The sequence below is a fragment of the Solanum lycopersicum genome, chromosome 5 (assembly GCF_036512215.1).
Source record: "Solanum lycopersicum chromosome 5, SLM_r2.1".
NCBI lineage: Eukaryota > Viridiplantae > Streptophyta > Magnoliopsida > Solanales > Solanaceae > Solanum > Solanum lycopersicum.
This window is the reverse complement of record NC_090804.1, coordinates 34,792,335-34,815,409: the sequence shown is the minus strand read 5'-3', so window position 1 is coordinate 34,815,409 and position 23,075 is coordinate 34,792,335. Positions and strand designations below refer to the sequence as shown.

At 38.6% G+C, this 23,075-nt stretch overlaps 1 protein-coding gene across 1 annotated transcript; it reads left to right on the top strand.

The window, feature by feature from the left end:
- The first annotated feature begins 1,670 nt into the window (after positions 1 to 1,670).
- On the top strand, positions 1,671 to 22,973 carry LOC138348779 (uncharacterized). The gene is made up of 5 exons (XM_069298356.1): positions 1,671 to 2,417; positions 21,580 to 21,762; positions 21,895 to 21,985; positions 22,027 to 22,256; positions 22,800 to 22,973. Exons 1-5 carry the CDS (start codon positions 1,671 to 1,673, stop codon positions 22,971 to 22,973), a joined length of 1,425 nt encoding a protein of 474 aa, XP_069154457.1.
- The last annotated feature ends 102 nt before the right edge of the window (positions 22,974 to 23,075 follow it).

Sequence of the window (23,075 nt, the reverse complement as noted above, 5' to 3'; positions counted from 1 at the left end):
TCTCAATAGCATATTTTGCAAAAAAAATTGCTACTTGTGAGACTGCAATGGAATCTTGGGATTTTCTGAATACTAAGGTGTATGGTTACTGTTGGGAAGTAGGAGAACATATAAAGTAGTTTTGATGAATGATAAAGTGAAGTCATGGTGTCGTATGTGTACAATTATGAGAGATTGCGGCAAAGAAGAAAAAGTATTGAGGCAAAGAAGAAAAAGTGTAGAATTGTAAAGAAGGAAAAAAAGGAAACAAATATGAAAATAAATAAAGAAGGAAAGAAATAAAAAAATAGCAATTCAAGTCAAAGAAGGAAAGAAATAAAAAAGTAGCAATTCAAGTCAAAGAAGGAAAGAAATAAAGAAATTTTAATTCAAGTCAAATAAGGAAAGAAGTAAATATAGACAAGTTCAAGAAGGAAAATGATTTCTAATTCCTTTCCTTGTAGAAGTTGAACGCAAATAAAATCTATAAAAGGATCCAGAAGTTGAAGGAAAAAAGAATCTTTGCATAAACACAAATCGAGAGAATTTATCTGCAAAGCCAAAACAATAGTCATTGCATATTCACGAAATATATCATCTTGAGAGCAGTATTTTCTGGAGAAAAAACGCAGGATTCGTCACAGAAACGCAAGTACTAGGTTCACCTTCATCACAGCAATATAAGGACCAGGTTCACGAAACCTGTTCTACTCAGAACTATTGGATATTGAAGTTTGATCAATTAAAGTCTAGGGTTATTAGTCTTTGTTCATTTGTTCTATGTTTATTATTGAGTTGTAATAATTCCTAGATTTGTAACAAGAAGTGGATTTGATTTCTTTGGAGTTGAGTCCTGAGAGAATTGTAACAAGAAGTGGGTTTGACTTCTTGGGAGAGAGGTTGTGAGTATTGTAAACAATAAGTGGGTTTGACTTCTTGGGTGATTAGAGTTAAGAAGAGTTGAGAGATTTTGTAAACAAGAAGCAAGTTTGACTTCTTGTTGAGTAGAGAGTTTTTGGTTATAGTTTACTGGAAAGGGTAGAAGTTTAGAGTTAGATTTATTGATTAACTGAGTTGTAAATCTTGAATTAATATAAAACTTCGGTGTGATTTTTTCCTTCCTTGAGTTAGGAAGGTTTCCACGATAAATCTTTGTTTTATTGTGTTACGACAAAATTACAAGAACCTGATTCTTGTTCTAGGGGTAAGGTTTCTTGAATTGGTATCAGAGCAGGTCTTTTCATTAAAAGACAAACACTTGAAAAGGATCAATGGCTGCATCACCTCCACCACAAGAAGGAGCTTCTCAAAATCGACCACTACTGTTTAATGGAAAGTATTATGGATGGTGGAAGAATCGCATGATGGATCATTTACTAGGAGAAAATCCAGACCTATGGGAAGTCGTGTTGGACGATCCAACCATACCCATAAAGAATGAAATTGATGGAACCACTCAAGTACCAAAAGATAGGAAAGAATGGAATGCTGCAAATAAACTTGCAATTCAGAACAATTCTAAAGCAAAAAAGATCTTGATATGCGGAATAGGTCCAGATGAATACAATCGAATATCATCATGTCAAGATGCAAAAGCAATATGAGAAACTTTGCAAACTGCACATGAAGGAACAACTCAGGTAAACAAGTCTAAAATAAATAACTTGAACAAATAATACGAACTGTTTCGAATGACAGAAGGTGAAATAATCCAAGAGTTGCATACCAGGTTCACTACTATGATTAATGAAATCTACTCACTAGGTAAAATAATTCCTAATGAAAAAGCAGTCAGAAAACATTTGAGTGTCCTTCCAGAATCTTGGGAAAGCAAAGTAGAAGTCATTACTGAAGCCCATGATCAAGATAAGTTAGCTATGGATGAAATCATTGGAAATCTCATGACCTATGAACTCAAGAAAAAACAAGAAAAGGAAATTGGAGGCAAAAGAAAAGAGAACAACCTGGTTCCTACAGGCACAACACCAGAAAATTTTGAGGACGAAAGCATTGCGTTAATGACCAAAAGGTTCTCAAGAATGTTAAAAAAGGGACAAGTATTCCATCGAAGGAACTCTCAAAAAATCACTGAAAATCCAATAGATCAAGTATGTCACAAGTGTGGAAATCTGGATCACTTTGTCAAGTTTTGTCCATTGAAAGCTCTAGAGAAAAAGAGGAATAGTTTGGAAAAATGGAAGGAAATCAAGAATGATAAGTACATTCCCACAAATAGCAGAATGACCAATCAAGAAGCGGATCTTTCAATGAAAAGAGCCTTTGCCTCTGTGGGGGATTTATCAGAAGAAGAATTTGAGGATGGAAGGTTCGAAAATCAGTCTCTACTTGCAATGCAAAAATCAAATAAATATGATTTTATGGCACTCACTGCTGAAACAGATTCTGAAGATGATGAAGAAGATGACAAACAAAGCAAGGTAAGTTTTCATCACATCAAAGTAAATATTGAATCATATTCTTAAAAAAAACTAGAGTTCATATTGAGTACTCTTATAGATGCATATCAGACAATCAATTCTGAAAGAGGACAAATGATGAAAAATTATGCATCTTTAAGAGAAGTCAATGACAATCTTGAAAAACACAATCACTTTCTTCAAAACAAATTAAAAGAACAGATTAAAATCTCAGAGTTAAGTCACAAGGGCAAAAACTCTGCTAGTGAACTTCAATTAGCTCTAAAAGAAAAAATAAAATTATTAACCATAAATTGTCAAGCTTTAATAGAAAGGAATAGGTTGCTACAAGAAAATCTTGATCATACCAAACTGGATCTGGAACAAAATCTTAGATGGATCAGGTTCCCTGAAATTTTAACTCAGATTCAAGAAAGGCAAACCACTAGTCGAAGTGGGATATGTTTTTAAAAAATAGAATAATCTTGTGTCACACACTATTCACATGTCTAAAAGTTTATGCACTCATTGTGGAAACTCAGGTCATTTAAAGAATCAATGTAAAGCTTTATTAGAGGCTTTTCAGAAAAATGTTAAGTTCACCAAAAAGGAAAAGACTGATACGGCTAAGAACCTGATTCGAAATAAAAATGCTCCAAATAAAAGGTTTTATTATTTTTCTTTGTGATTTAGAAGAAATCTTATTCATCTTTTTACTCACATAAAGGGGACCAAACTAATTTGGGTTCCCAAAACTAATTTGTGACTAGTGTTTCAGGTGAAGGTGAGAGGTAAAAGGCCAACTTGATACATCAATAGTGCATGCTCCAAACAGGTGCTAAAATTGGTAGAAAATTTCCTCTTTCTCTTTGATTTTCAAGGAGGTAGTTTATTCCTCGAAAGGGATGAGAAAAATGAAAGAGACAAGATAAAATTTTTTTTGAAGAAAGTGACATGATATCAAACATCTTTGATGATGCAAATTCAGGAACCACTACATATGAACCTGGTTCACATCTAACAATCATTGATGCACCTGCAACATGAATTACTACTAATATATGGTTCTGGAGATTGGGGAATAAAAGAGCAATCGGGATAGTAAGAGTATGGTACACCTTTAAGGGGAACTTCATTGTGTGAACATGGTCCTTGTTATTCATTGGAAGGTATTGAAAATTGACAAGGGTTGGTTCTCTGTGAATTAGCTTGAGATTCATTTGATCTGGGAGAATATGATGATGTGACATTCTCGTAAAGGCCTTGAATATGAAGAACTTGAGAAAAATCAGGCCAAACATGGTCTTATCGAAACAAGTTGATGCATTATCATGATTTCCTTTAATAATTGACTAGTAAAAGAATAATCTTACGCTTGAGTAATTATACAATGAATATCTTCTAACTAAACCTCGTACTATAATAGGTACACACTCAGTCACATCTCAAACAATGTTTAGAAAGTGTGCGGATATTATCTCTACTCTTTGCTAACACCATTAAGTAAATCATGGAGAAACAAAAAAAAAGGGAACCTGGTTTCTCTGTAATACCCAGGTATGTACCATCATTTTTCAATGCATGAATTTCCTGAGTTTAGGTCAAACATAAGCACTAATGAACCTGGTCGATCATCAAAAATTCAACTTTCTTAAAGGTCACCAAGAACCCTCTTTGACAATAAGCATCGTTCAATTTCAAACTGCTCTAATGATGAAAATCTCAGAATTGAAGTCACTCATGCTTTAATTTAGGGGAAACCTTGCTTTACGACCCACATCTGAACCAGGTTCACAAACTCCAAATTGATATTTCATCCATTTCAAGTGTATAACCTGTCTATCTCTCAGGAGGGAATAATTCTTACAGAAATAAATTGTTGCTTGCTTTCAGTATTGATAAACACATCTCTTTTTGCACCAAAATATGATGAATCTGTTACTGGTAGTTGGTACTCCTTCAAAGTTGTCATCAAGAAAAAGGCTAATAAAAAAATTTCATGGAGGAATGAAAAATTGATGATGTACCTCATGTTTCTCTTGATGAAATTTCACATTCTAAGAAAGCTGATCAAAACGAAGGAGCTGGTGCACAATGGGCATATTGAATTTTTTTTATCAATGGCAGTAAACATCCCTTTCTTCCTCACTTTAGTAATCTTTTTCCCAATCCTCATCCTCAAATTTTAGATTCTTTGACTCTTTGATGTGCTTATGTCTGTCTCATACTCATGATATCATATGTTTTTTATTAAAGGGCATAAACTGGTACATATTTGTTTATTTCGTTTCTCATTGAAGATCTTAATTGTGTATGAGTTTAAGATGACTAATATACTTAGATTAACTAACCATTTTGTTAGAAGAAGTGTACTTGAAAGTGTTGCCCAAGTGGCTATGAGTTAAAAATGATATTACACTCATTGAATCTTATTCGGGTTCTTTGGTTATTGGTTTTCAATGACGCCAAAAGGGGGAAATTATATAATGTGGATAGACATATGCATAGTTTGTCATCATCAAAAAGGGGAAATTGTTGGGGAATGAGAAAGCATGAAGTTTGTAGTTTAGATGGATAACAAAAAGTTGTAGTTCTGATGACTAACAAATAGTCTTGATGTGTAATAAATCATTGGTTATCATCATAAAAAGGGGGAAAATGTTGGGAAGTAGGAGAACAAATAAAGTAGTTTTGATGATTGATAAAGTGAAGGCATGGTGTCGTATCTGTACAATCATGAGAGATTGCGGTAAAGAAGAAAAAGTATTGAGGCAAAGCAGAAAAAGTGCAGAATTGTAAAGAAGGATAAGAAGGAAACAAATATGGAAATAAATAAAGAAGGAAAGAAATAAAAGAAATAGCAATTCAAGTCAAAGAAGGAAAGAAATAAAAAAGTAGCAATTCAAGTCAAAGAAGGAAAGAAACAAAGAAATTACAATTCAAGTCAAATCAGTAAAGAAATAAATATAGACAAGTTCAAGAAGGAAAAGGATTTTTAATTCCTTTCCTTGTAGAAGTTGAAGGCAAATCAAATATATAAAAGGATCAAGAAGTTGAACGAAAAAAACATCTTTGCATAAACACAAATCGAGAGAATTTATCAGCAAAGCCAAACTATAGCCATTACATATTTACGAAATATATCATCTTGAGAGCAGTATTTTATTGAAAAAAACACAGGCCTTCGTCACAAAAACGCAAGGACCAGGTTCACCTTCATCACAACAACATAAGGACCAGGTACACGAAACCTGTTCTACTCAGAACTATTGGACATTGAAGTTTGATCAATTAAAGTCTAGGGTTATTAGTCTTTGTTGATTTGTTCTATGTTTATTATTGAGTTATAATAATTCCTAGATTTGAAACAAGAAGTGGATTTGATTTCTTTGGAGTTGAGTCTTGAGAGAATTATAACAAGAAGTGGGTTTGACTTCTTGGGAGAGAGGTTGTGAGAATTGTAAACAAGAAGTGGGTTTGACGTCTTGGGTGGTTAGAGTTAAGAAGAGTTGAGAGATATTGTAAACAAGAACCGAGTTTGACTTCTTGTTGAGTTGAGAGTTTTCGATTATATTTAATCGAAAAGAGTAGAAGTTTAGAGTTAGATTCATTGATTAACTTAGTTGTATATCTTGAATCAATATAAAACTTCGCTGTGGTTTTTTCCTTCCTTGAGTTAGGAAGGTTTTCACGATAAATCTTTGTTTTATTGTGTTACGAAAAAATTACAATAACCTGGTTCTTTTTCTAGGGGTAAGGTTTCTTCAGTGACGAAAAGGTACGCACTATAAATCTTCAAACTCTTAGAAGAGAATTTCAAAATTTAAAGATGATAAAATCTGAAAAAATTGATGAATATTGCACAAGAGTCATAAATATTGTTAATAAAATGAAAAATCATAGTAATACAATTTCTGACCAACAAGTTGTGGAAAAGATTCTAATTAGTGTCGAAGAAAAGTTTGAGTACATCATTTCTATCACTGAGGAGACAAAATATCTTTCTAAGCTTTCCATCAAAGAGCTAGTTGGATCATTTCGTGCACACGAGAAGCAAAGATTTTTTGTGAAGATCAACCAAAAGAGACGACTTTCTAGTCTAAAACAAATGAGAATTCTCAAAAAAATTCAAAAAATCATCAGAAGAAGATTCCCAAGCGAAAAAAGAAGCGCGATCATGATTAAGACTGGTCAACAGACCGAAAGCGGTTCACAGGACCGAAACAAACCAGTATCGGACTGGAACTGGATGATTTGATCGGTATATTGACCGGTATCGAGATGAATCAGACCAAAATTACCGACACGAATAATCGATTCCGTCTAATTCCACTATATACCAGAATGGAAAGGGACGAGATAAACGGGACGACATTTTTTGGGATTATGAAAATATGATTATTTTTTTATTTTTCTAAGTTTAAATTAATAATTTTTACACTTATATTATAATTTTTTACTTAAATTTATTTTAAAGATATTTTTCAACTTTTTTGGTTATTAAGTTTGCAAGTAAAGTCTAATAAAATTTTCAAAATTTAAATCTTTTGAAGTTTATACTTTATAATTTATTACTTATTATTCATTAATATTTATTTTATAAGTTATATTTATAACTCTGTCTTGTAAATTATAAATAAATAAAATTTATATTTTTTTAAAAAATCAATTAAAATAAGGATAAAATAATTACAAAAATTAAAAAATATCAATTTAATTTATTTAAATTTGTAAAAACTTACAATACTATTAGTAGAGTACATAGTTTACGCAGCAACCTTCTAGGAAAGGTTGTGTTTCAACTAAGTCTCGAATATAATACTAATAGTTGTATAGTCCCGTTAATCCTCTTTCTAACTTAGTTGTAGATTGATTATAATCAACTTCTGGCCTTGGTATTCTTGTTGACGATGTTAAAGTTTGATTAATTCTAATGCTACTATTCATATGAAAAATGTAAAAACAAGCATTATCAATTTTATCACAACTATTTTCAAATAATTTCACACCGTCACTAACAACCAAATTTAATATATGCGCGACACATCTAACATGAATAGCATATTTAATAGGACAAAGTCTAGGTTGTAGCATATTAATAGCATTTAAATTAGCAGAAGCATTATCTAAAGTAGTACTAACGACTTTATCACAAAGACCGAAAAATCTAAAATCCAACACAGTAGTAGCAATATAAATTTCGGTTTTTTTTCTTTTGATAAATTTTATAACCAATAATTCTTTTTTGTAAATTTCAATTAAAATCGATCCAATGCGCAGTAACAGTTAAATAATCAAAACCATTAGGACTACGACCCATATCAGTAGTAATAGCAACTCTACAATCCATTAGTTCAAAATAGGCACGTAAATATTGACAATATTTTTCTTGAAATTCAAAAATATATCCTTCTACCATGCTTCTTGATAAACATTTATAATTAGAATTATATGTTTCACGAATATATGCAATAAAACCCGGATGTTCTCCAAAACTAATAGGTAAACCACAAACAACAATCAATTTAGCGAAGTTTTCACGATCACGATCATTGTTATATGTTAGATGCGTAAAAGGACCACTTGGGTTCGAAGTATTTAATTCACTTTGAATCATATTTGATCCTCTGTGCGATGCTTCAACACTACAATTTTCAATAACTTCAAGAGAAGACATATATGAAAGCCACTCTTTACTATGCTTTTCATCAAAAGTTTTTTTAGTCCTCCCGTTGAACCTCCAGTCCCACCAAAATATATATATTTAAAATGTTTTTTACAAATATTGCATCCTTCATTCAAATAATAAAGTTTCCACACATGTGATTTTAAAGAACGTTGTACCTTGGTCTTACCTCTAGTTGGAATAATAGGGGGACGAGTAGTTCCAACCGGAGGTGGAGCTTCAGTACCTATACTATTGAGGTCGGGGCTAGTCGGTGTATCATCTAAATATACTTATTCATCCTAATTTAATTGTTCATCCATTTCCACTTCTTCATTTTCTTGATTAATACCATAAAGTCTTTCATCGAATTCATGGGGAATCAAAGGAGTATCCGAATTAATATTTAGAGGACCGGGACGGGAAAAACTAGTTTCATTCACATGCGTAAATTCATCCGTATTCATTCTGACAAGAGGAATTTTAGATTTAGAAGAACTAGCACCTTTATTAGTTTTTTTAACTAAATATTTTATTGATTCTACTAGAACTTTTTTACTTCCACTTTTCTTTGAAGACTCCATGATATAAAATTATAAATTACAAAATATGAAACTTAACAAGAATAATAATATAATAAGAACAACTTACAAGTTACAAATGATAAATACAAAAAATAAATATAAGATTATAGAGTTGGAACGAAGTTACCAAACGTTTGTGTAAGAACAAACGATCATAATGAAAATTAAAATATTAATGTCGAAACTTGAAATTTGAAGAAGATTCCTCCTCCAAAATACACCAAATGACCAAATCACCAAATGATATTAAGAATTTAGAACTTGAATTGAATATTGAAAATCTGAATATTTATAATTTATAATCCGTAATAGCTAATACTTAGAAATATGAATGAAATATATATTCTCTCAAGCTAAAGTATGTATATATAGTTTTTAGAAATCACTTCTGATTTATAAAACAAAAAAAGAATCCATTTTAATATTTTCGTTTTAAAACGATCGTTGGAAAAACGGAAGGGGAAATGGGCGGTTGGATTGGAAAGGGGAGGGGGGCTATGATATACCGTGGTTTCACGGTATAATTAATACTTTTTCCTTAAGTTTAGTGTGTCCGAAAGCCCTTTTTGTGCTAATTTTGATATAAGTTTTTCTTTGTTTTGCAGGAAATCTGTCTAAAGCTGAATGCGGAGATTTTGAGCAAAAAATGCAGAAGAGACCACCTACGGAACTTATGACGGTCCGTCGTGCTTGTGACGGTCCGTAGGTGGCAGCGTAGAGAAGCTGCTGAAGGAAGATGGGGAAGTCTGACCAAGTGTGGGATTACGAAGCTTGTGACGGTCCGTCATGGATATGACGGTCCGTCCTGCAGGTTCATCGCGAAGATCAGAGAAGTGATCCCAGTACCCAAATTCCGAAAGTTGAAGTATTTCGTAACGAAGACCCTCGATGGACCGTCGTGCCTGTGACGGTCCGTCACACTTGCCGTCGAGGGGAATGAAGAAAGCAGCAGAAGAATTGCACCCAAGTATGGGGCGACGGAGCCCACGACGGTCCGTCATGGCCACGACGTTCCGTCGCGTGGTCCGTCGACCCAGCCGCGTTTTGGCAGATTTCCAGTTATTAGAATCCTTGTTTAATTAGGTTTTTATTTTTTTTATAAATAGTTCGAAAAACCTCGTTTTTGAGGTTAGACTCTTGGAGATAAAACATCATATTATTAGACTTTGTTTTTCTAAGCTTTTGATTGTTGGAGATTCTTACAAGTAACTCTTGTTGATTAATCAAGCAAATTTTCAGACTTTATTTTTTCTCATCAAAGTAAGTACATGACTTCTTATTTAATATATTTGAATATTGTGTTTATGGATATGAGGAACTAAACTCTATAACTAGGGTTGTGGGAACCGTAGGCAAATAATGAGATAAACCCTAGCTAAAATAACAATTCTAGAATAGTGTCTTGCATGTATTAATAATTCTTTCACTTAGAAATCTTTTTAACGGATGATCAACGTTAGAACTCGCCTTAATGCTACTTGCCGGACCAAGGAGGTAGATAATAGGAAAAGAATTATTAACATAGATTTAGTGTATACTATCTAATAGGCTAGTATTGATTGGTACGAGGTAATAACTGAGTCAAATATCGAATATGATGCTTAATATGAGGTAAGGATAAGGGTTAGGAAAGCAACACACGTAGCCGGACCAAGGTGCGGAGTGAGATTTTCTAGATGCCGGACCAATGATTTAGAAATACATAACTTATCACTTTGCATGCAAGATACTAGGAAAGAATTGTTATAGCTAGAGTTATCAAGTTATGAACCTGTGGGGAACACGTAAACCCTAGTTACTTTGATTACTTGATTAAAACTCAACATTAAAAGCTGTTAAGTGTCTCTGTCAAGTTCGTTAGTTATTTTTATTTTATTAGGAAGTACAAAACCCCCCTTTTATGCTTTTACTTTTTAAGAAAGTCATCAACCAAACAATAGTAAATACAAGTTGGAGTTAAGTCTAGACTATTTTCCTCGTGGGAACGATCCCAACCTCACTAGTTGGGTTATTTACTTGACGCGACCGTTTTACTTCTCATTTGAGAAGTAAGTTTGAGCGTATCAAATTTTGGCAAAATTTGATACGCTCAAACTTACTTCTCAAATGAGAAGTAAAGCGGTCGCGTCAAGTAAATTTTGGCGCCGCTGCCGGGGAATTTAGCTTTTAGATTAACTTTAACTTCTTACTATAGTTTAGTTGATATTTTCTGGATTTTACTTTGTTTTATTGTTTTTGATTCCTTTTCAGAATTATCCTCCTTGTATGCCAAATACACGGAGAGGAAGAGAACAGTTGTTCCCCTACGATCACGAGCTAGAACGTACACTGCGAAACATGAATCGTAACTTGGGAATCAATGATCAGGATCCAAACCAGAACATCCCAGCTCCGGCTGATGTTCATGGTCAGATATTACCCGATGCTCCGGGTGAACATCAACAGAGGGGACAGAATCCCGCTCCACGGCCCCAAGCATACTACAGAGGCTATGATAACATAGCAGATTCGGACGGGCCACTGGTTTTGCCTCCTCTACCTACAGGCCACACTTTTGTGGTAACTAGTAGTCTGATGCAAATGCTCACTGCCAGAGGTTTGTTTTCAGGGCTACCTTCTGAGGATCCACATGCCCATATAGCTAAGGTAAGGGCAGTGTGTAAGAGTTGTGTGGGGAGGCCTGATTTGGATCTAGATGTAATAGGTCTCAGAGTGTTTCCTCTCTCACTGACGGGAGAGGCTGCTATGTGGTTTACTGAGCTCCCATACAACTCTATTTTCACCTGGAACCAACTACGGGATGTCTTCTTAGCACGCTAATATCCAGTCTCCAAGAAATTAAACCACAAAGACAGGGTGAATAACTTTGTGGCACTACCAGGAGAGTCAGTTAGTAGTTCTTGGGATAGATTCACCTCATTCTTGAGAAGTGTCCCAAATCACCGTATTGATGATGAGTCACTAAAGGAATACTTCTATAGGGGACAAGATGATAACAATAAAGCGGTGTTGGACACTATAGCAGGTGGATCTTATGGAGAATGCCCTTATGCTGAGATTGCTGAGAAATTAGAGAAAATCTCCCGTAACAACAAAGCTTGGAGTACTAGGAAGTCCGATACAGGGAGAAACACCTTCGCAGTGCAGTCCACTCACAACCCAGCCACAGATGACATTCGTGAGGAAATGGCTCAGATGAGAACTGAGCTTGGGTTGGTACTAAAACATGTCACTGGGGTGCAGAGAAGATAAATGCAGTCAATTACTTGGCTAAACCACCACCCCCTAACGGTGAATGTTACTATGAGGAGGATTCCTATGCAGTCAATGAACAAATGGCGGGTTTCCGACCAAGCGCCCAAGGCTCAAATCAGGATAATTGGCGCCAAGGTCAAGGTAACCAAGGTCGGAACTATGGTAACTACAACCGTGAGGGTCATTATGTCCGAGATGGTAACTACAACCGCGACAACAACTTCAACAGGAGTAACTATGGTAATAGAAATGACAGGAGTGGACCCTATGTTCCTCCTCAAAATTGTGAAGTTACTCCTAGGGATGGTGGAGATAGTATGGCGCGAGTTGAGGATATGTTGCACAAAATGATGAGGAGGTTCGATGCTAGTGATGAGCACATTAAAGAATTAAGGGGTGAGTTAGATAGTATTGGGCAAAAAGTGGACACACACGCAATTTCGATTAAACAGATCGAATTGCAAGTGCCCCAATTATCTGCGACAGTGAACACACGGCAACCGGGCACTCTTCCTAGCAACACTGTCCAAAATCCAAAGAATGATGCACACTGTATGGCAATTACTACTCGGGGTGGTAGGCAAACCATTGACCCACCCATGCCATCTGCTGAGAAAAATGTAAGAAAGGATAATGATAAGGTGGTAAAGGGTAGTGGTGAAACAGATGAAAGTAATGGAACAGATGCAGAAGTACCTATCAAGGTAATCCCCATGCCTAGGCCACCACCACCCTTCCCTCAGATATTAGTGAAAAAGACTGAGGATGGTAAATACCGGCGCTTCATAACAATGTTGAAGCAGCTCTCTATCAATGTCCCTTTGGTAGAAGCTCTAGAACAAATGCCCAGTTATGCCAAATTTATGAAAGATCTGGTTACCAAGAAAAGATCGGTCACGTTTGAGGATGATGATAGATTGCAACATTGTAGTGCTTTCGCTACAAGATCCCTAGTACAAAAGAAAGAAGATCCGGGTGCGTTCACTATTCCTTGCACAGTTGGGTCATTACATTTTGCGAAAGCATTATGTGATCTGGGGGCAAGCATAAATCTAATGCACCTCTCAATTTACAAGAAGTTGGGTTTGGGGGATCCAAAACCCACTGCGATGCGGCTACTGATGGCCGATCGGACTGTGAAAAAGCCCATAGGGATACTCCATGATGTGCTAGTAAAAGTGGAGTCATTCATCTTTCCAGCAGATTTTGTGATTCTTGATTGCGAAGTCGATTTCGAGGTGCCCATTATTCTTGGGAGGCCATTTCTTGCTACAGGTAGAGCCTTAGTTGACATGGAGAAGGGACAGATGACATTTCGGTTGAATAATGAAGAAGCAACCTTCAACATTTGTAGGACCATGAGGCAGAGTGGTGAGCTCCAATTGGTATCTGCCATATCCCACAAAGAAAAGATGAAGAAGGGGACTGAACAAAAATTTGCAAAACAAGAGTTCGTGGTTGAGGATTTGGTACTTGTAGACAGTTCTGGGGTGCCTTGTCTTCCAGGTAGGCTCAAGTCCAAATGGACTGGCCCTTACTTGATTACCCAAATATTCCCTCATGGGGCAGTTGAGTTAAAAGCCAAGGAGGGAGTGCGGTTTAAGAAGAATAGAGATAGAATAAAACTCTATTTTGGGCATAAAGCATCGGGGAATAAAGTGATAGAGGCATGCCATCTTGATGAAGTCTGAGTAATCAAGTGGCCTCAGTCGTGCCGCGACGTTAAATCTGGCGCTTGTTGGGAGGCAACCCAATACTTGTTGTCTTTTTAATAATGGTAGCATTTTTCTATAAATGGGTTTTAAATTTGCAGGCACATCACCAGGAAATTCTGCAGAAAACTACTCCGCAGTAGCCACTGACGGATACAACGATGGACCGTCGCGTGTGAAACGGACCGTCGTATGCACCGTCACCCAGGTACGTATTTCTGTCATTTTTGAAATTAGGGCACACACGACGGACACCACTACGGGGCGTCGCATGTGCGACGGACCGTCGTCGGGGTACCGTCGCGCGATTAATGAAATTAACCCGACCCGACCCGGCTGGACCCCTTTTCAAAATTTAACCGTTTATACTCCCTATCCCTCCATATTCCACCCCATTACTTCCACTTCCTCTCATCTCCCCTCTCTTTTCCACTTCCACACTTCCCCCACTGATCATTACTTCCACAATCTCCCCAACCTTATTACTATCAGTTACTTGTCGGTGCTGCTGTTTTTGGTATCTACCTTGCAGTGTTTTCTCCATTTCCAAGGTATGTGTCTCTAAATTTGTACTCATTTCTCTTGTATTTTTGTTTATTAGTTATTATTTCGTTCCTAGTCGTCTCTTGTTACCTTGATATGATTATGTCTAGACCTAGGCTCTAAATGTTTGAATTTGCCATGATAATAACCCCAGACATAGGTGATTTCACATTAATAGTTTCCTAGGTAGTTGGGATAGACACATAGAGGTCCACAACACTACACGACCATATGTGTTCATTGGGGTTGCTTAGGGTACCTACAGTTCTGTCTCTGCTATTCAGAACGAGACCCCGATGACGGTCTGTCGTATTCACGACGGACTGTCGTAGGGTCCGTCGCATAAGCCCTAGCACCCTCCCCAACGACGCCTGTAACGGACCGTTGTATTCACGATGGTCCGTCCTGCACGATCGTCATGATGGTCAGAGACCCCTTTGAAAAGGGTCTCCAAAAATTTTCCAAGTGTCCAACGACGGACACTTACGACGGACCGTCACACCCACGACGGTCTGTCCTGCACGACAGTCATGATAGTCAGAGACCCCAATGATAAGGGCCTCCAAAAATTTTCCAAGTGTCCAACGAAGGACACTTATGACGGACCGTCACACCCACGACGATCCGTCCTACACGACCATCATGATGGTCAGAGACCCCTATGATAAGGGCCTCCAAAAATTTTCCAAGTGTCCAACGACGGCCACTTACGACGGACCGTCACACCCACGACGGTCCGTCCTGCACTACCATCATGATAGTCAGAGAACCCTCTTCTGAGGTTCTCCCATCATTTTCTAAGTGTCCAACAACGGACCCTTACGACGGACCGTCATACCCTCGACGGTCCGTCCTGCTTAACCGTCATGATGGTCAGCGACCCCTCCTTCAAGGTTCCTTATATATACATATACCAAGTATAACACGACGGACCTCATGACGGTCCGTCATAGTCACGACGAGCCGTCATAGGTCCCGTCGTGTGGTACAGTTTCAATATTACTAACACATTTTTCTTTAAAGTTTCATGTTATATGGTCTTGCCTGATTTGATTGCCACTACTCATACTAACATTGCCCCTTTACAGGTACTATCGACTATGGCACCCAAGCAAGACCGCACTTATGCACGCGGGTGATCTAAGTCTGTCGCCCCGTCTGCACGCTTGATCATCAGGTCTGATGATGAGCGGGACCCTGAATACATGCCCCCAGGCACCTCCGCTCCTTCCCGTGCTACACGTGCCCTCAGAGCCACAGCCAAGACGGTGGCGTCCGGCGTAGTCACTGCCTCCCAGTCTGATGAGGAGCGCACACTGACCGGCACACCCTCTGGGTCGGCCACAAACGAGGAAGGAGCGTCTGGCTCCTTGGGAGCATCCTTGTCCGAGGAAGCTTCAGGATCTGCTGAGGTTCCCGCACCCGCCACTGCTGCAGCGTCGACCTCGTCTGATGAGGCTGACAGTTCAGACTCCACATCCGGCGCACCAGCCCCGGTCCCCACCCCAGCCTCTGACCAGCCAAACCGGTGGTGCGTTGAAGGCCAGTTTCAGGTTTACTCCGACGCGAAGTTCTTGACCGATAAAGGAGTAATGACTCGAACACTCACCCTGGAGCGGCGGGTACTTACAGGGAGTCTCCCCTCGATGCCGGAGATCCACAACATATTCACCAGGCATCGCCTAGAGTGGACAGCCCGTCCCTTGGGACGATACAGTGAGGAGATGGTCCGAGAGTTCTACGCGTCCTACGTAGCGACTCTCCGATCACAGATCGACAGGCGGGCTACTCCCGCGAAACAGGCCCCATTGGAGAAGGTTCTAGTCCGGGGCGTGCAGGTTGACATTTCCCTGCCCGCCATCCGTCGGTTCCTATACGGCGAGAGTGCAGATGCTACTCGAACCCCCATCACTGCCGAGTTTGACTACCGCTGGCAGGTAGTGAAGGATGGACAGTTCCTGCGAGAGCCAGCACTGAGGGAGACCACCAAGCGGTGGATGGCCCTACACTTATCAGTCGACGAAGAGGGTGCAGATTGGGTCACCGAGCCGAAGGGGGCCATCAAGAAGGCCAACCTCACGTTTGTCGCCAAATTCTTGTGGCTGCTCGTGCGTCACTACCTTTCCCCCACAACTGCTGATAACATAGTCACCTGGGATCGAGCAGTGCTGATGGCGGCGATGATAGCCGGCTTCGAGGTGGACTATGCATGGCTTCTCCAGGCAGTCATGCACGAGAGGGCATTTAAGGTCACCACCACCTACCCATTTCCGTGCATGATCTTTGCCCTTTGCAGGTCTGCAGGTGTGCCCATATGGCACATAGATCAGTTGAGGACCCCGCCGGGTACCGTTGACGTCGGCCTCATCAGAGACGAGGCCAATGAGTTGGCCCCACGTCGAGGGCCCCGTCCAGAGCTGCCACCACTATCTGATGACCTTGCGGATACGGTGGCCCAGGCTCGCACAGCTACACAGGCATCCACGGACACTACCCCGGTCGAGTCTATCCCGGGTAGCAGCACAGCCCCTCTACCGACACCGGCCCCGCTTGCCCGAGTCCAAAAACTGGAGGCACAAATGGCCACTCTTCTGCATCATATCCAGCCGTGGATGCAGAAGTCTATTGCTGAGTCTGAGGCGCGTATGGAGAGGCAGATGCAGCAGAAGATTGCTGAGGTTAACCAGCGCCTCGATGCCTTTGAATTGAGAGTATTAGCTCGACCAGCCCCTCCGGTAGATGTGTCGACTCTCCAGGCTGCAGTCTCCAGTCTTCGTGCAGACATCGACACGATCCTAGCGACAAGAGTGTCAGAGTCTGTCGAGCCTTCTGAGGATACTGTATTGGCGGCTCTGTTTTCTACTCCAGACATTCCCCCATCTTCCCCGAGAGAGAGTGCCAAGAGGCGGAGGGGTCGATCAGAGGATGAGGCGCGAGCAAGAAAGAAGGAGCGCCGAGAGATGGAGGTCGCGAGGAGAGCCTCACTTGCTGAGGCGGAGGCACACCAGATCAGAGCATCACAGATAGCGGCTGGGGCGTCTAGCTCCCGCACTGTAGAGACAGCAGGAGGCACTACTGAGGGTGCAGTTGTTGCTGAGGACATCACTGAGGGTGTCCAGATTGCAGAGGATGTGGGTTCTGGGAAACTAGACCCACCAGCTTGTTGATTGACGGCGCTATGCGCCACAGGTTTGCTTCACCTACCCCTCTAATCTTTAGATTTTTTTTATGCATTGGGGACAATTGCATGCTTTTTTGTTGGGGGTGGGGTAAATGGAAAGTGAGTGTTAGGGTGAAGTCTGAGTATCCCAACTCACTATCCTCTTTTGGGGTTTTCTTGCCTGTGTTCTTTTTCCCCAAAAGACTGATTACTTTTTCTGTTGAACCGGCACGTTATATCTTTTGTACATAGTTTAACTCTGAAGCATGATGGCTGAAATGATATCCCGATAAAACTGGAAAAGGTTGCATGAAAAGGCGTAGTAACTGATAATTGTGTGGATCTAAACATGAAATAGAGTTACACCATTGCACTACCCTAAACCTTCAAGTCGAACTAGGTGTCTGATAATCTGGTATAGTGATGAGATGTCAAGTGAGTGTAAGGAAAGTTGAATAGTCCACTACTGATACTGAGCTAGAACTTGCCTGGTTAGTCCTGCTAAAAGTAAGCTGTAACATACAATTAGGAAAGGATCATAGGCCCTTATTCAATATAGCCCATTTCTAGCCTAAATAAAAGAAACCAAATGAAAGTTATCCTTCGTTGATCCAAATAATTTGAGCTTAAAATTAGACCTTTCTTTTTCACCCCAACTGATCTTTTCTGGGAACAATATGTTGGCCCTGGTCCCTCCTTGGACATGTGCACCTCAGCTTATGCCAAAAGCATAAGTTGAGGGTGGCTAATGTATAAACAACCTTCGTTATGGCCCTGACCCGATTTTGGGTATTGTGTACCTTGACTCATGGCAAAGCCATGAGTTGAGGGTGGCTGTTTTGAGGAATGCTCTGGAAAGTGGGGTTGAAAGAACAAAGAGAGAGAAAGAACAAAAGTAAAGTGACTCAAGAACTCGTTGAAAAAGAAAAAAAAATATATTCAAGAATTACAAACAAGAAAAGAAAAGAGTCACTTACACAAATGAAGAAAGAAGGGAAACAGCAAGGTGAAAGAATAGGAGAAACTGGGCGAGATAAAGTGATATAGAGCGGAAGGTTTAGCCGATATGTCAAGGAGGGCAAATAGTCACTAAAGTATACCTAAATATACCCTACCTGACTCTGAGCCTACGTTACAAGCTAAAAAAGTCCTATCGTGATCCTAAGGGTTGTATAGCGAACTTAAGGCAGTGAAAATAAGGGCAAGCTTATGGCAATAGGTATGAATGAGTGTGACTTTGTTCTGAGAGCGAGTGTTGAAATGTAATCCTTATACTCAAACTGAAATCATTGTGTGAAAAAATGAGGATTTTGTTCTAAAGTGAGGACACTAGTTGCAATACCGGAATTATTAGCACCTCGGTGAGAAATTGAAGAGGATAGTTGTTAGTGCATGGTGAGTCTGTGTCATGTTCGAATCCCACAAAAGTCAAGCCTAATAGTGATAGCATGCATAGATTTGATGGGATTAGTCGGGATTGATAGCCAAATGATTGCAAAGGATAAAACATGGATACTATTGTACAAAGATTGTGTAGTGAGTCATAGTGCGTCGCTTGAGGACAAACAACGAATTTAAGTTGAGGGTGTTGATATACCGTGGTTTCACGGTATAATTAATACTTTTTCCTTAAGTTTAGTGTGTCCGAAATCCCTTTTTGTGCTAATTTTGATATAAGTTTTTCTTTGTTTTGCAGGAAATCTGTCTAAATCTGAATGCGGAGATTTTGAGCGAAAAATGCAGAAGAGACCACCTACGGAGCTTATGACGGTCCGTCGTGCTTGTGACGGTCCGTAGGTGGCAGCGTAGAGAAGCTGCTGAAGAAAGATGGGGAAGTCTGACCAAGTGTGGGATTACGAAGCTTGTGACGGTCCGTCATGGATATGACGGTCCGTCCTGCAGGTTCGTCGCGAAGATCAGAGAAGTGATCCAGTACCCAAATTCCGAAAGTTGAAGTATTTCGTAACGAAGACCCTCGACGGACCGTCGTGCCTGTGACGGTCCGTCACACTTGCCGTCGAGGGGAATGAAGAAAGCAGCAGAAGAATTGCACCCAAGTATGGGGCGACGGAGCCCACGACGGTCCGTCATGGCCACGATGTTCCGTCGCGTGGTCCGTCGACCCAGCCGCGTTTTGGCAGATTTCCAGTTATTAGAATCCTTGTTTAATTATGTTTTTATTTTTTTTATAAATAGTTCGAAAAACCTCGTTTTTGAGGTTAGACTCTTGGAGATAAAACATCATATTATTAGACTTTGTTTTTCTAAGCTTTTGATTGTTGGAGATTCTTACAAGTAACTCTTGTTGATTAATCAAGCAAATTTTCAGACTTTATTCTTTCTCATCAAAATAAGTACATGACTTCTTATTTAATATATTTGAATATTGTGTTTATGGATATGAGGAAGTAAACTCTATAATTAGGGTTGTGGGAACCATAGGCAAATAATGAGATAAACCCTAGCTAAAATAACAATTCTAGAATAGTGTCTTGCATGTATTAATAATTCTTTCGCTTAGAAATCTTTTTAACGGATGATCAACGTTAGAACTCGCCTTAATGCTACTTGCCGGACCAAGGAGGTAGATAATAGGAAAAGAATTATTAACATAGATTTAGTGTATACTATCTAATAGGCTAGTATTGATTGGTACGAGGTAATAACTGAGTCAAATATCGAATATGATGCTTAATATGAGGTAAGGATAAGGGTTAGGAAAGCAACACACGTAGCCGGACCAAGGTGCAGAGTGAGATTTTCTAGATGCCGGACCAAGGATTTAGAAATACATAACTTATCACTTTGCATGCAAGATACTAGGAAAGAATTGTTATAGCTAGAATTATCAAGTTATGAACCTGTGGGGAACACGTAAACCCTAGTTACTTTGATTACTTGATTAAAACTCAACATTAAAAGCTGTTAAGTGTCTCTGTCAAGTTCGTTAGTTATTTTTATTTTATTAGGAAGTACAAAACCCCCCTTTTATGCTTTTACTTTTTAAGAAAGTCATCAACCAAACAATAGTAAATACAAGTTGGAGTTAAGTCTAGACTATTTTCCTCGTGGGAACGATCCCAACCTCACTAGTTGGGTTATTTACTTGACGCGACCGCTTTACTTCTCATTTGAGAAGTAAGTTTGAGCGTATCAGGCTGCAACTTTTGATAAAGGTGCAAGGCAGCAGAGGCATCCGGGCAAGTCAGGGGCTCAGGGGTCAGGCAGGATAGTTTTTAATAAAGTTGTCGCCTGTCAAGTGTCAGGGAAGGGGAGGATGTGGTAGGTAATTAATTTTAATATATAGAAATTATATAAAATATAAAATATAAGATATAATTAATATAAAATATAAAATATAAATTATATAAATATAAAAAATTAATATATATTAAGTAAATCGGACCGGAACCAGAATGGACCGGACCAGAACTAGAACGGATCGGACTGGAATCGGGATGAACCGATATCGGTACATCGGTAAGAAACCACGATTTCATCTCGTTTCGTGTACCGGTTCAGACTATCGTATCCCGTCTTGTATGCAATTAAAACGGGACGAATCGAACAAATCAGAGCGGTAACGGTACGTCCCTTTCATCGTCCAGTCTTAATCATGATGGTTCTTCCAAGAAGGTTGAAAAAAATGTGAGAAAAACACTAGTCTTTTTTGTAAAGTTTGCAAAAAGACTAATCACAATGCAGAAAAATGTTGGCACAAATGCAAGCCCCAATGTAACTTTTTTGCAAAAAGTTTGACCACGTTGAAAAGGATTGCTGGCACAAGAAACGGGAGCAAGAAAATTTTTGTGAAAAAACTGGAGGAAGAAAGGAAAGAAAACCTTTTCTTTGATTCTAAATCTGATGCTTCAACAAAAAGCAATGAATGGTATGTTGATAGTGGTTGTAGTAATCACATTACTAGAGATGAAAAGGCTTTCCTCTCAGTTAATAATATCATCAATACTAAAGTGAAGATGGGGAATAGAACCTTATGTTGATGCAAAAGGTAAAAGTACTATTTCAATCAACATGAAAGGAAGCGGTAAGCAAATTCATGATATTCTTTATGTTCCTGACTTAGAAGAAAATTTGTTTAGTGTTGGTCAACTCATGGAAAATCGTTATTCTCTTGTGTTTAGAGATAATTATTGTAGGATTTATGATAAAATTGAGAAAAATCAAGTCATTGTTGAAGTAAAGATGATAAAAAGAAACTTCCCTTTGCAATTTCATTACAATGCATTAAAAAATGAAATTGTAGATGATTCATGGCTTTGGCACAAAAGATTGTCACTTGAATTTTCATGGTTTAAAGCTTCTCAAGAAAATGGACATGGTGCAAGGCCTTCCTGAGATCCCTACTGAGGTAGATACATGTGAAAGTTGTATAATGGGAAAGCAACACAGGAAGTCTTTTCCAAAAGGGGCATTTTGGAGAGCAAGTGTACTTTTAGAACTAATTCATACCGATATTTGTGCACCAATAAAGACTCAATCTCTTGAAAGTCAAAGGTATTTTCTAATATTTATTGATGATTTCTCAAGAATGACTTGGGTTTATTCCTTGAAAAAAAAGTCAGAAGCATTTGCTACATTCAAGAAATTTAAATCCCTTGTTGAGAAGCAAAAAGGTTGCAGCATCAAAACTATTCGCAGTGATCGAGGAGGTGAGTACAATAGTCGAGAATTTGAAGAATAAAAAATGAAGGCATTCAGAAGCAACTTACAGCAGGGTATACTCATCAACAAAATGGTGTATATGAAAGAAGAAACAGAACAATTGTTGAAATGGACAGAACTATGATGAATGAGAAAGGGCTGCCAAAATATTTTTGGGCAGAACCAGATCATACAACAGTTCACATCCTTAACAGGTGCCCAACAAAGGCACTAAAGGAAAAGACCCCAGTTGAATCTGGGAGTGGAATTAAACCTTTTGTAAGTCATTTTAATTTTTTGAGTGTATTTGTTAAGCTCATGTACCTGCTGAAAAAAGAACAAAATTGGATGAAAAAAAGTCAAAAATATGTCTTTCTTGGTTATAGAGATGTCACAAAAGGATATAGGTTTCTCGATGTCAAAACTTACAAACTTGTTGTTAGTAGAGATTTCATTTTTGATGAAAAACAACATGAAATTGGGAGGATAAAAAGATAGTGAATATTGCTATCATATCTTCAAATCAAGAAGAGGATGAGAAAGATGAAGATGTCTCTCAAGGGGGAGAAATCTCAGATTCAGATAGTGAAGAACTGCCTCCAAGAGGAACAAAAATGTTGAGTGACATTTATCAAAGATGTAATTTTGCAGGTGTTGAGCCAGAAAATTATAAAGAAGCAATAAAACATGATACTTGAAAGAAAGCCATGAAAGAAGAAATTTGAGTGATTGAAAAAAAATAATACCTCGGAGTTGGTGGCTATTCCTAGAGAAAGAGAATTTGTAAGTCTAAAATGGATTTACAAAATCAAACTCAATCAGGAAGGAGATGTTCAAAAGCACAAACCAAGGTTGGTTGCTAGAGGCTTCACACAAAAACCATGTATTGATTTTTATGGAACTTTATCTCCAGTTGCTCGTCTTGAGATAATTAGAACTGTAATTGTTGTTGCTGCACAAAAGATATGGAAGATATTTCAACTTGATGTTAAATAAGCATTTTTGAATGTAAAACTTGATGAAGAGATTTATGTTGAGCAACCTCAAGGATTTTTTGTTCAAGGGGGAGAAGAAAAGGTTTACAGGCTAAAGAAAAGC